The sequence below is a fragment of the Ovis aries genome, chromosome 3 (assembly GCF_016772045.2).
Source record: "Ovis aries strain OAR_USU_Benz2616 breed Rambouillet chromosome 3, ARS-UI_Ramb_v3.0, whole genome shotgun sequence".
NCBI lineage: Eukaryota > Metazoa > Chordata > Mammalia > Artiodactyla > Bovidae > Ovis > Ovis aries.
In genome coordinates, this window is record NC_056056.1 from 4542136 (window position 1) to 4556257 (window position 14122).

Here is a 14122-nt window from a genome sequence, read left to right on the forward strand (position 1 = left end):
ACCAACTCGATGGACATGGGTTTGGGTAGACTCCGGGAGTTGGTGATGGACAGGGAGGCCTGGTGTGCTGCTGTCCATGGAGTCGCAAATAGTCGAACATGACTGAGCGACTGAACTGAACTGAATGATTCTTCCTTCAGCCAGTTTTTCTAAGACTGCAAAATAATTTCAGCCCCAGCACTTTACACAATTACTAGTCAGCACTTGACGTGGATTATACTGTAATCAAGAGCCATTTTCCCTTCTCCCGTTTATTCATCTAGTTTGTTATTAGTATAGACTCAGTGATTCCTTTGTTTTTTTTTTTGGTAACTTAAAGGTATGTTGACATAGAGCTCATTCTTTTGTCCATTAGTTCTGTGTTTTTCAAACTTTTCTGCCCATAGTCAATAAGTGTTGATAAAAATGGTTTTCATTGAGTTAACACATGTATATGCATATGTGACCTTTCACATATGCATATACATATATCAGCATTTCACAAAATAACTTTACAATGAAGGATGCACACTATTTTATTTAGTTTTTAAGGTTGGTTATGGTCACTAAGTTAAATTTGTATCTCAGAATTCTGAGTTTTAAAATCACTGTCCTGTGCTGTATTGCCATGTAGAGGTGACCTTTGATTTCTTCTCTTTTCATTGTTTCTTTCCTTTTTTAAACTTTGTAATATGGAACATTACAAACATACAGAAGTAGATAATCAGAGCATTTAATCCATAAAATGTTAGTATGTGTCTCTAAAAGGTAAGGGTTTTAAAAAAATATATCAAGATACCAATAATAGTTACTTAATATCATGTTTCTAGTTAGTGTTTAAGTGAATGGAAATGGTTATCCTAAATGCTTTACTGGAGTTAGTTTGTTCAAATCAGGATCAAATACAGTTCACACGTTGCATTACAATTTGACCCTTGAACAACATGGGTTTGAACTCTGAATTCACTTATATGCAGATTGTTTTTAATGCATTGACTTCCCAGGTGGCTTATTGGTAAAGACCTGCCAAGCAGGAGACATGGGTTTGATCCTTGGGACCGGAACGTCCTGGAGGAGGAAATGGCAACCTACTTCAGTATTCGAAATCACATGGACAGAGGAGCCTGGCAGGCTACAATCCATGGGGTCACAAAAGAGTCAAACATTACTGAGTGACTCAGAAATAACAGTTTAGTAATATACTGTTCAAGGTTAATTGAATCCATGGAACAGAATCTTGGATATGGAAGGACTGGTGACTAAGTTATATTCGGATTATACTGGTATATTCAACTATGCAGAAAGTCAGTGCTCTAACCCCTGTGTGTTGTTCAGAATTTGATTGTAATTAGTGTCTTGTGTTTTTTATTTTTCAGTCATCACCTCCTTTTGGTTTAAAATGTCTTTGAAAATCATATGTTTTTACTGAAGTACTTTATTCTGTATGATGGTTTTTCTTCCTCCAGTTTTTTTGAGATATAATGGACATATAGCACTGTACAGTTTTAAGGTGTATAGCATGGTGATTTTTAAAAGATTCTGACATATAAGGGTATATCTTGTATCTTTTAAAACCTGTAAAGAATTCCTTGGAGAAGGCAGTGGCACCCTACCCCAGTACTGTTGCTTGGAATATCCCATGGACGGAGGAGCCTAGTAGGCTGTAGTCCATGGGGTCGCTAAGAGTCGGATACGACTGAGTGACCTCACTTTCACTTTTCATTTTCATGCGTTGGAGAAGGAAATGGCAACCCACTCCAGTGTTCTTGCCTGGAGAATCCCAGGGGCGGGGGAGCCTGGTAGGCTGCCGTCTATGAGGTCGCACAGAGTCGGACATGACTGAAGTGACTTAGCAGCAGCAGCAGCGAATTCCTATTTTAAATAGATTCTTGCTGTATATAGACAGTTGTTCACTGAATGAAGTAACTGAATGAATGTGTTGTGCTTTTAGGTTCGGCGTTGGGCTATCCTGACTGCAAGAAACTTGGGGAAAGTGGATAGAGATGATTACTATGACTTACAGGAGGTTTTGACTTGCCTTTTTAAAGTTATTGAGTTGGGACTTTTAGAAAACCCAGACATTTATACTTCTTCTGTCCTTGAGAAGGGTAAACTGGTTCTTCTGCCTTCACACATGTATGATACTGCCAACTACAAAAACTATTGGTTAGGTGAGTATTGTTGCTATACAAATAGCAATTAGTATTTTCCAGTAGTGTTTTTTTTTAAGCCTACAGTAATCTGGCACTTTTATTTATTTTTTAATTGGCAGATAGTTGCTTTATATTGTGTTAGTTTTTGCCAGACATCGATGTGATCCAGTAGTTCTTACAGTTATCCAGCAAAAGTCGTCTCATTTGGTAACCTGATCGGAATTGCTAAATAAGAGATTTCGTAGTTTCCAGTTCTTGTTCTGTCATTAAATTGACCATTACAACATCTCTTTTTAAACACTTTTTATCATAGAAATCATCTGTTTAACAAGTATCTTTTGAAATATGGCAAGTAGATCTTTTATTTAAGGCATTATTAAATGTAACAAAATATTATCATAGCAGCTGACTTTAATAGATTTTGATCTTTTGGAAAAAGGAGGTTTCATACTTCTTTTCCTAGCTGTAAAATATTTCCTGGCAGAAAGAGATTAACTTTGGTTTTCAACAAATTCTATACTGAACTTAAAATAGTTCTGTCCTATTCATTGATTCAGAGTCTTGGTCATGTGTATATTTGGCAGTGATTGGTACGTGAAATATGATGATCTTAAAACTTAAGGGATTTTCAATTTTATGAGATTAAATTGTGTGTAGTCATTTGGGAAATTGCTTTTTAACAAAGTTTGTAGTGTTTTCCCTTTTATTCAGTCTAAAATTCTGTTCTTGGGAGCAGTTGTATGTGAATGTCTCAGACTTTAGTGTCTAAGGCACTGGATTATATTTTGCTTCATCTTACTGCCATGTTATTATTCTGCCAACTAAACCAGAGAAGACTTGAGAACAGCATTAGTGTCATCAGTTCAAGCAAACTATATGTGGTCTTACAGGTATTTGCATGCTGCTTACCATTCTTGAGGAGCAAGCCATGGATTCACTGTTGTTGGGCTCAGATAAACAGAATGATTTTATGCAGTCAATACTTCATACCATGGAGAGGCAATCAAATGGTAATAAACTTTATTTGCTGAATTTTGTGATGGTGGTGCACTTTAAAATTACTAGAGTCACTAAGAATTTGGATGTATGATATGGAGGAAAGAATGAACACTTTATGGTTTTTGTCACGTTCAGAATGTTAAATTGGAAAGGATCTTTAGAGTTTAACTCAGCACCTTATTTTCATAAGAGACTGAAGCCCAGAGGTGTTAACTTTCTCACATTGCAATACCCAATTAGTAGTAGAATGAAGAGTAGTCTAGAACCCAAAGGAGGTGAATTTCTAATAATGTGATAGTAAATGTATGCAGAAAGATTCTGCTGTCCCATACCTCACTTTTGCTTGGTTTTTCATTTCACTTCGGTTTTCTGTGGTTACACTGTCCAACACAGTGACTGCCAGCCAAATGTGATTGTTTAAATTTATACTAAGGAAATTTAAAAATTCAGGTTTTCAGTCCCATTAGCTGTAACTTCAAGAGCCCAGTGGCCACATGTGCCTGGCTGCTGCCATATTAAACTGGGCAGACAGTGAGCCATTTGTATCATCACAGGAAGTTCCCTTGGACAGTGCTGCTCAGATAGCCTAATAAATAGGGTCTAAAATTGTATTTGTTAGTAGAGGCCAGCTTGGTTTTATCAGGCTTATCAGTGAGAGTCTGTACTAGTGTTTCCAGTCTTAACCTTCTTTATGAAGGAATGAATCATCAAAGACCAAGCATGCCATATCCTGTGAAAATACAATTTTTTACCCACTTTAACTTCTCTTTAGGCAACTTCGGTATAGATACAATTTGTGGAGAATTTTAAAAGAAATATGTAACTGTTACTGTTTCTTTGATCACATGTGTTTTCTTGTGAGATTATTTCTGATCAAGGTTATTACTAATTCACTTAGCAGAATTTACTAAGTAATTTGTTCTTTCCCAGTGCTTTACACGTGCATTTCTGTTCTCTCTGTTAATCCAGCTCCCCTAACATGCTTCAGAATGAGTCACCTCTTTAGGAAACTTTCTGTAATTGTCTTTACCTTACTGATGACTTTGTATTTGAGAGCTTGCTAGACAAAAGATAGCTACAGTGTAGGATAAAAAAAGTATATGAGAAGTTCTACACAAATGACTATGATTTTTTTTTTTAAAGTAGAGTCTAAGAGCCCTGAAGGAAATAAAGCAGAAAGTTCTTGGGTTGTCAGAGATTGTGTGTGTGAGACCACTTACTCCAAACAGAGTACTGTGGAAGGTCGAATGACTGGGAGTGTTTGCTGCAGGGGGAGGTATTTGAGTTGAACTGTAAGGAAGGAAAGGAAACTTTTTTTTTTTGGATTGGTGGTACTAATAGTGAAACTGTTCTATCTAGTTCTTGGGAAAAGCCAGCAATCCTTTTTTTTTTTTCTATAGATGGTGTATCTTTATTTTAGTATGGAAAAATAAATCTGAGAAGAATAGAATAAGATCTTACAAGTGCTTGACTGAGAACTTTGAATTTCCTTAGAAAACAGTGAGGAGCAGTTTAAGGTCTGTGAGTGGGTCTGTGTTTTGCCACTGCACATAGAGGAGAGGGAAACGACTGGATGCCAGAGGATGGGAGTAGTGACCGTTCCTGCCACGTGGACGGAATGGAAATAACAAGGCCACATTGAGACAGGGGTGGATGAAAAGAGTGCATCTCTGCTTGTCCAGTGCCTCAGGGATTCAGTCTCGTACACCAGCCAGATGACACACACAGTTCGGGATTTCTTGTATCATGGACTTTGTTTAGATCTGGAGATACCAGGTTTTTCTTAATTCTCCCTTCCTCACTTCTGCTATTTAGTGAAGGATGAGAATATAAAGGTCTGGAAGAAGCAGAGTAGGAAAGATTCTTAAAGGTGTGGCAAACAGGGTGAGAAAGTTGAGTTTATCTATCTAGACTATCTCAGTTTGTTTCACATGAAAAAATTTCTTAACCAAGGTGTATTGCTTTTAAAAAAATGCAAACACTACTTAATTTGCCAGCTTTCTAAGACCTATAGTTGGCAGGGCTTAAATTACTTCCTGCTTTGCTTTCAGTTTTGTTGCTACCCAGGTAATGGGTGCTTAATTCTCAATATATTTTAGTACTTTTTTTCTAATTGTTTTTTAACTTGGCAATTACTCCATTGTGTTTCAGATGATAGTGTGGATCCTTTCTGGCCAGCATTACACTGTTTCATGGTGATTCTGGATCGCCTTGGATCTAAGGTCTGGGGTCAACTTATTGATCCTATTGAAGCATTTCAAACCATTATTAACAACGTGAGCTACAATAGAGAGATCCAGAACATACGGAACAGCTCTATGAGGTTTGTTCAGTTCCTTTGTCACGATTTCAAACAGTCTGCATAAGGAAGTCTATTAATTGACAGGATTTTTTTCTTCTTTTTTTACCCCCTTTAGTTCAGTAATTTCTATTTATTCTTAATATTTTTAAGGACCAAGTTAGAACCGGAGTCATATTTGGATGATATGGTGACTTGCAGCCAGATTGTATACAATTATAATCCTGAAAAGACCAAAAAGGTATAAAGCATTTTCAGAGTTCAGATGATACTGTATTGCCTTTATATTGTATTGACAGTGCAGAGATCAGTTGCAGTGCTGATTTTATGGGATATAGCTATTCTGAATCACCTGTTGCATAAAATTTTTCTGATTGAACAGTAGTGCCTGGGGACTCTTTGAAATTTTTAAGTATGGTTAGGAAGGGGGGAATGTTTATGGCATGGGGGAGATAAATCATGTGACTGGAAATCAGAACCAGCTGATGGAAAGAATTTCAGAGTGCACGGAGGTTTTGTAAATTTAACCTTTTCATGAAACTTTAACCTCAAAATTGAACTGTTTTCAATTTCTTGGGGGTCTGTATATGTGCACCAAAACAGGAGAATTGAGCAATATATTTTCTTGTTTACAACTATGTGTCAGGCAACCATGAATGATGCTTGTTTTTCTGAACATCTGTATCTCTTTCATTTTAGGATTCGGGGTGGAGATCAGCCATTTGCCCCGATTATTGTCCTAACATGTATGAAGAAATGGAAACATTAGCTAACGTGCTCCAGTCAGATATTGGTCAGGACATGCGTGTTCATAACAGCACATTTCTGTGGTTCATCCCTTTCGTGCAATCCCTCATGGACCTGAAGGATCTGGGTGTGGCTTACATAGTGGAGGTTATTCACCATCTGTACTCTGAAGTCAAAGATGTTCTCAACCAGACAGACGCTGTGTGTGACAAAGTCACTGAGTTTTTCCTTCTGATTTTGGTGTCCGTGATTGAACTGCATAGAAATAAAAAATGTCTACATTTGCTGTGGGTTAGTTCCCAGCAGTGGGTGGAGGCTGTGGTGAAGTGTGCCAAGCTACCGACCACAGCGTTTGCACGGAGTTCCGAGAAGTCATCTGGAAACTGTTCCAAAGGCACAGCAATGATATCATCCCTGTCACTGCATTCAATGCCCTCCAACTCTGTGCAGCTGGCTTGTGTGCAGCTGATTAGAAGTCTCCTGAAAGAAGGCTATCAGCTTGGGCAGCAGACTCTCTGTAAACGGTTCCGGGATAAACTCAACTTATTCCTGCGAGGGAATTTATCTTTAGGTTGGCAGTTGACTAGTCAGGAAACCCATGAGCTACAAACTTGTTTAAAGCAAATTATTAGGAACATAAAATTCAAAGTACCTCAGTTTAGCACTTCTGTCGATCTGAATCCTGCATGTAAGACACCTCCAGCATCTTTTAAAGAAGAAAGTGAACAAATAGGGAAGAAGTCTGAAAAAGATGTGCACTGTCTGGAAAATTCCAGCCCAACATCTTCTAAAGAACCAATGAAAGCTGATGCATATCAAGTGCAAGAGAGTATTTTGAGCAAAGCAAATAATGCTATAGAAGAGACTAAAGAGCCGTGTTATATAAAAGATTTGAAACTAGAAGGCCACCTCTCAGCTGAGTCATGTTTGAAGCTGAGGAGTAAAAACCTTGCCTGTGAAAGAGTTCAAAATCAAGTTAAAATAAGTACAGGGAAATATAAGTGTGTAAAAGAGAATTCCTCATGTACCCCACAGGATGGTACTTTAAGAAATGGTCCAGAAAAAGTATTTGACAGAGGAATAATAATATCAAGGCGCTTATTGACTGTTTCTAGTACGGATTCTATGGAAAAAGTGTCTGCCTCCAATGAGGACTTCTCTTTAAAGGATGATGATCTTGGCAAAAGCTCAACAGCAAAATCTAAGACACATAAAGATGGAGTCTGTGCTAAGTTGTCACATGTAATAAAAAAGCAACACAGGAAAAGTATCAGTTTAGAGGAAAACCTGACTGTATCTGGCATTGAGGGTTTCTATTCAAAGAAAGATATAGGAGGTCAGAAAGGAGGTGGAAACATATGCACTCCTTCTTTAGTCCCTAATGGTATTCTGGATGATAAAAATGGAGAACAAAAATCTCAAAGCTGTTTATTGCTGAGAAAGAAAGAAGTAAAGAAAGAAAAGTTAGATATTTTTTCTACCCCTGAAAACAGTTGTCAAATACAGGAATGTCATGTTGATACCAAAGATTTGGTCTCACTCACAGAAATGACCAATACTTTCATGATGAAAGCATCTCCCTTTAAAGAGCCTGTGACTGGACATGAATTGAGAGATAGGAAAATTAGTAGGAGCACTGATCAATTTTCTTCTAATTTAAGAGAACAGGACCTTAGCAGCAGTCCCCAGCCTGACACCTTAACAGATTCTCAGGTAGATAGAGACCTCCACAAATTATCTTTAATGGCTCAAGCCAGTGTTACTAAGTTCCCATCAGATTCAACTCAAAAAAGTTTATCCCAAATACAAAGAAAAGTAAAAGATGAGAAAAGATGTTTCACAGCAAACCAAAATATCAGGGAAACCTGCCGTGGACAGGTTATTATTATTTCAGATTCCGATGAGGAGGAGGAGGAGGAAAGAATCCTGGGTTTGAAGAAACAAATGAAAGAGATCAAAGCATGCATTGAGAAAGAATGTCCAGAGCAACATACTTCAATAGCTAACACAAATGTGGAACAGAAGGTATTAATAAAGGAAGAAAATCCAGTGTCCCTTTTGCAGTTTGAGGAATCTGATTCTCAGTTTTTTGAGTTTGAGACTCCATGTGAAGTGTTTTCAGTTTGGCATGATCAGAAACCAGACAAGAATTCAGCTCAAGAGGAGGAGAAAAATCCATGCTCGACTCCTGTGGGTGATACTGCAAATGATTTGGGTTATGAGACAGATTATGTATCTGAAGAGGTCATTAAAAAAGTAGCAGAGAACTTTGAAGAGCGCACAAAACCACGTAGTAGTACTTCTGTTGAGGAATTTTGTGAAATTGAAGTAAAAAAACCCAAGAGAAGACGGTATGAAAACCCTATAGCTGAAGATCCTCTAAGGCCTTCATCTTCTGTCAAAAATGAGGACCAGTCTGGTATTTTTAACAAGGGGAATCTGAGTAAAAATGATTTTAAAGGTGTAGACCCAAGAGCTACAGTTCCCAGTTCAAGTGTTCAGAGAAATGCTGCGGTTTCCCCAAAGAAGTCTCTTCCAAAGCCTCGCACGTATTCCAGACCTGTCAGGAAAGTTCCAGTGGTTAAAGCTTCTAAGAAATCCCCTTCAGATACCAAGAAAGGACAGAGTAAAAGTTCCCATTACATAAGCTGTAGAACAACTCCTGCTATTGTGCCGCCAAAGAAATTTCGCCAGTGTCCCGAACCAACTTCAACGGTTGAGAAACTTGGCCTGAAAAAGGCTCCTCGTAGGGCGTTTGAATTGTCCCAGCGATCTTTAGAGTGTATAGATCAGCTACGTGACCATGGCAGATCTGTTGGAGTAGTCGACACCCGGAAAAAGACAAAGTTAATTTCTCCTCAGACTCTCTCTGTCAGAAATAATAAGAAACTGCTGACGAGTCAAGACCTTCAGTTGCATAGGCAGATGAGATCCAAATCACAACGCAACAGACAAGGACGTTTTGATTATCGAAGTACAGATAAGACCCGAGCAGGGCCATGTGCTGCACAGAGCTCTGCTGTGCCGGAGTCAAGTAAGTCAGATTACAGTCATCACGGAGGAGCCGAAGTGACTGCTAACAATAAGGGAAAACAGTTACTAACATGTCAGTCTTCTGAAACAGAACCCGTGAAAGCAAACCAGTGTAATCCTGTCATGGTAAATGGAAGAACAGCAACGACTGAAGCCATTGTTCCTACCTCAGAGGCCCTGTTAGGCAGAGGTGACCCAACAGTCCATCATTTAGAGGTGGCGACTTTGAAAGAGGGAGAGCCTGAATTCAGCAGTGACATAGAGGAGGAGGATATATTCTTAACACAGCGTGACCCTGAAGACATGGATTTATGTTCACAAATTGAGGGAGAGTATGATAAACTCATTGAAGTCATTGATGGAAAAGATACCGTGCAGGGAGAGGAAGAGTGTGTGAGGCAGCCTCAGTCGGAATCTTTGAGTAGCACAAAATGTAGGTACAAAGATTGTGTTGAAACTCTGAAAAACCCAGGTGAATACTGCTCTAAACACTCAAAAACTAAAGCCACAGATGAAGATACATTTCGTAAACCTGGCTTGCCTCTGTCTGCATCAAAACGTTTGAGACCTTCCACGACCAAGGTTTTTAGTTCAAGCAGTACTTCACGGATTGCTGGTCTCTCCAAGTCTTTGGAAAGTACCGCATCCCTCCCATCATGTCTGAAAAACAAGTCAAGTGGGGCACAGTCTGTTCTGAAAGGACCACAGCCACCCCTTCTGGTGTCTCTGAAGCCAGTGGCTGAAGTGAAAGGTCTGTGCAGTGTTTTCCCTGCTCAGACTCCAAATAACTCCAACAGGCAAGTTTTGAGAGTTCCATTTGGGGAAAGCAGATCTTTTTTGACTTCCTCTCCAGTAAACATTCTCACATCGTCACAGTCCATCTCTGATACCTTTGTAAAAGAGGTCTTGAAATGGAGATACGAGATGTTTGTGAACTTTGACCAGTGTGGGCCCCCGTCGAGTCTGTGTCAGTCCATCGCAAGACGGGTGCCTATCAGGTTTCAAGACTGTGGAGATTATTTCAATGTGTTTTTCCCTTTGGTGGTACTGAATACTTTCGAAACAGTAAGTATGTGTTTTAATCGTATACATCCAGATTTTGAAATTGCCTTTTTTTTTTTTTTTTCTTTTTTACCATGCTAGGAGAACAGCTAAAATATAACTTGTAAATGTCATGTTGAAAAGACATTGTGCCAGACACTGTTCTAGATGCTGGTCATACACAGGAAATATCAGTACTTTCCTAATCTCTGCCCTTCTGGAACTTACAGACACAGTCCATGGGTGGCAAAGGAGGAAATGTTTTTCAGTGCAAAGGAAACGGAAGACTTCTCAGAGGAGATAGTTATGCATTTAATTATGTTAAAAAAATTTTTTTAATTGGAGGATAATTTATGATATTGTGTTAGTTTCTGCCACACATCAACATGACTCTGCCATAAGTATACATATGTCCCCTCCCTCTCAAACCGCTCACCCCATCCCACCCGTCTAGGTGTCACAGAGCACTGGGCTGAGCTCCCTGAGTCGCACAGCGAATCCCCCCTGGCTCCCTTACATGTGGCCGTGTGTATGCTTCAGTCCCCCCTGGCTGTCTTACATGTGGCAGTATGTATGCTTCAGTTCAGTTTGTCCATCCCTCTCTTTCCCCCACTGTGTCCACAACTCTCTTTATGTTTGTGTCTCCATTACTGCCCTGCAAATAGGTTCATCAGTACCATTTTTCTAGATTCCATATGTATGCATTAATAGTCAATCTTTGTTTTTCTGACTGACTTCACTCTGTATTCCAGGCTCCAAGTTCATCCACCTGATTAGAACTGACTCAGATGCATACCTTTTTATGGCTGAGTAATAGTCCATTGTATATGTACCATAACTTCTTTATTCATTCATCTGTCAATGGACATCTAGGTTGCTTCCATGTCCTGGCTATTGTAAATAGTGCTGCAGTGAACCATGGGGTACGTGGGTCTTTTTCAGTTCTGGCTTCCTCAGGGTATATGCCTAGTAGTGGGATTGTTGGGTCATGTGAAAGCTTTATTCTTAGTTCTTTAAGGAATCTCCATACTGTTTTCCATAGCGGCTGTATCAATTTACATTCCCACCCAACAGTGCAAGAGGGTTCCCTTTTCTCCACACCCTCTCCAGCATTTATTATTTGTAGATTTTTTGATAATGACCATTCTGACCAGTGTGAGGTGATACCTCATTGTAGTTTTGGTTTGCATTTCTCTAATAACAAGCAATGTTGAGCATATTTTCATGCGTTTATTAGCCACCTGTATGTCTTCTTTGGAGAAATGTCTGTTTAGGTCTTTTCTCCCACTGTTTGATTGGGTTGTTTTTGTGCTGTTGAGCTGTTTGTATAATTTGGAGATTAATCCTTTGTCAGTTGTTTCATTTGCAGTTATTTTCTCCCATTCTGAGGATTTGCTTCTTCATTTTGTTTATAGTTTCCTTTGCTATGCAAAACTTTTTAAGTTTAACCTATGTCCCACTTATTTTTGTTTTTATTTTAATTACTCTTGGAGGTGGGTCAAAGAGGATCTTGCTGTGATGTATGTCAAAGAGTGTTTCTCCGAGAGTTTTATAATTTCCTCCAAGAGTTTTATATACATAGGTATACCTGTGGCTGATTCATGTTGATCTTTACCCCGTCTTCTTAATCTCTTCTGCTTCTGTTAGGTCCTTGCTGTTTCTGTCCTTTACTGGGCCTGTGTTTGCATGAAATGTTCCCTTGGCATCTCCAATTTTCTTGGTGAGATCTCTAGCCTTTCCCATTCTGTTTCATTTTGCATTGTTCATTTAAGAAGGCCTTATCTCTCCTTGTGATTCTCTGGAACTCTGAATTCAGTTGAGTATGTCTTTCCCTTTCTCCCTTGCCTTTTGCTTCTCTTCTTTTCTCAGCTACTTGTAAAGCATTCTCAGACAACCATCTTGCACTCTTGCATTTCTTTTTCTTTGGATGGTTTTGGTCATTGCCTCCTGTACAGTGTTACGAACCTTTGTCCATAGTTTTTCAGGCATTCAGTCTACCAGATCTAATCCCTTGAGTCTATTCATTGTCACCACTGTGTAATGATAAGGGATTTGATTTAGGTCATACCTAAATGGCCTAGTGGTTTCCTACTTTCTTCAATTTAAGCTTGAATTTTGCAGTAAGAAGCTCATGATCTGAGACACAGTCAGCTCCAGGTGTTCTTTTTACTGACTGTATAGAGCTTCTCCATCTTTGGCTACAAAGAACATAATCAGTCTGATTTCATATTGACCGTCTCGTGAAATGCCTACATCCATGTGTAGAGTTGTCTCTTGTGTTGTTGGAGAAGGGTGTTTGCTGTGACCAGTATGTTCTCTTGACAAAACTGTGTTATCCTTGCCCTGCTTCATTTTGTACTCCAAGGCCAAACTTGCCTGTTATTCTGGGTATCTCTGAACTTCCTACTTTCGCATTCCAATCGCCTGTAATGAAAAGGACATCTTTCATTCTTGTTATTTCTAGAAGGTGTTCAAGGTCTTCATAGAACTGGTCAGCTCTTTTGATGTCAGTGATTGGGTCATAGACTTGAATTACTATGATGTTGAGTGGTTTGCCTTGGAGCTGCACTGAGATCATTTTGTCATTTTTGAGATTGCACCCAAGTATTGCATTTCAGACTCTTTTGTTGACTGTGAGGGCTATTCCATTTCTTCTTAGGGATTCTTGACCACAGTAGTAGATAAAATGGTCATCTGAATTAAATTCTCCCATTCATTTTAGTTCACTGATTCCTAAGATATTGATGTTCACTCTTGCCATCTCATGCGTGACCACGTCCAGTTTACCTTGATTCATGGCCTTAACATTCCAGGATCCTATGCAGTATTGCTCTTTACAGCATCAGACTTGACTTTCACCACTAGACACATCCACAGCTGAGCATTGCTTCCACTTTGACCTAGCCTCTTCTTTCTTTCTGGAGCTATTAGTAATTGCCCTTTGCTCTTCCCCAGTAGCACATTGGAGCTCATCTTCATTTATCATATTTTTTTGTCTTTTCACATGGAAATCAGTCCTGGGTGTTCATTGGAAGGACGGATGCTGATGCTGAAATTCCAATATTTTGGCCACCTGATGGGAAGAGCTGACTTATTTGAAAAGGCCTTGACGTTGGGAAAGATTGAAGGCAGGAGGAGAAGGGGATGGCAGAGGATGAGATGGTTAGATGGCATCACCGACTCGATGGACATGAGTTTGGGTAAATTCTGGGAGTTGGTAATGGACCAGGGAGGCCTGGCGTGCTTTGGTGCATGGGGTCACAGAGTCAACACAACTGAGCAACTGAACTGTCCATGGGGTTCTCCAGGCAAGAATACTGTAGTGTGTTGCCATTTCCTTCTCCAGTGAACCATGGTTTGTCAGAACTCTTGACTCAGATCTGTCTCTCTTGGGTGGCCCTGCACAGCATGTCTAATGGCTTCATTTAGTTACATAAGCTCCTTTACCACAACAAGGCTGTGATCCATGAAGAGGCCAGTAATGTTGTCTGCCAGAGGTTCACATAAAAAGAGCTGTTAATAGAACTGTTGATGATGAAAGGATTTGTAGTTCAGTTGCTCAGTCATGCAGTCACGTCCAACTCGTTGCAACCCCATAATAGAATGCCAGGCTTCCCTGTCCTTCACTCTCTCTCAGAGATTGCTCAGATTCATGTCCATTGAATCAGTGATGCCATCCAACCATCTCATCTTCTTGTCACCCCCTTCTCCTCTTGCCCCCAGGCTTTCCCAGCATCATTGTCTTTTCTGGTGAGTCAGCTCTTCACATCAGGTGGCCAGAGTATTGGAGCTTTAGCTTCAGCATGTTAACTGTACATGCTACTATTTTTTATGTTACCCTTGTTGTTTATTCCTGTTTTTATTGTCCCTG

General features: G+C 39.5%; 1 protein-coding gene across 9 annotated transcripts in view; it reads left to right on the top strand.

The window, feature by feature from the left end:
* The window catches only part of SETX (senataxin), a 97183-nt gene that overhangs the window by 32670 nt on the left and 50391 nt on the right, over window positions 1-14122 (top strand). For all 9 annotated transcript variants that reach the window (XR_009600089.1, XM_042248025.2, XM_060413760.1 and 6 more), the window contains 5 exons: window positions 1931-2150; window positions 3023-3142; window positions 5283-5454; window positions 5584-5671; window positions 6130-10275. Coding sequence is in view for 8 of the 9 variants with exons in the window: in XM_042248025.2 (XP_042103959.1) it covers window positions 1931-2150; window positions 3023-3142; window positions 5283-5454; window positions 5584-5671; window positions 6130-10275 (4746 nt within the window). In the remaining variant the exon portion in view is untranslated. The remainder of the gene's footprint in view (window positions 1-1930; window positions 2151-3022; window positions 3143-5282; window positions 5455-5583; window positions 5672-6129; window positions 10276-14122) is intronic.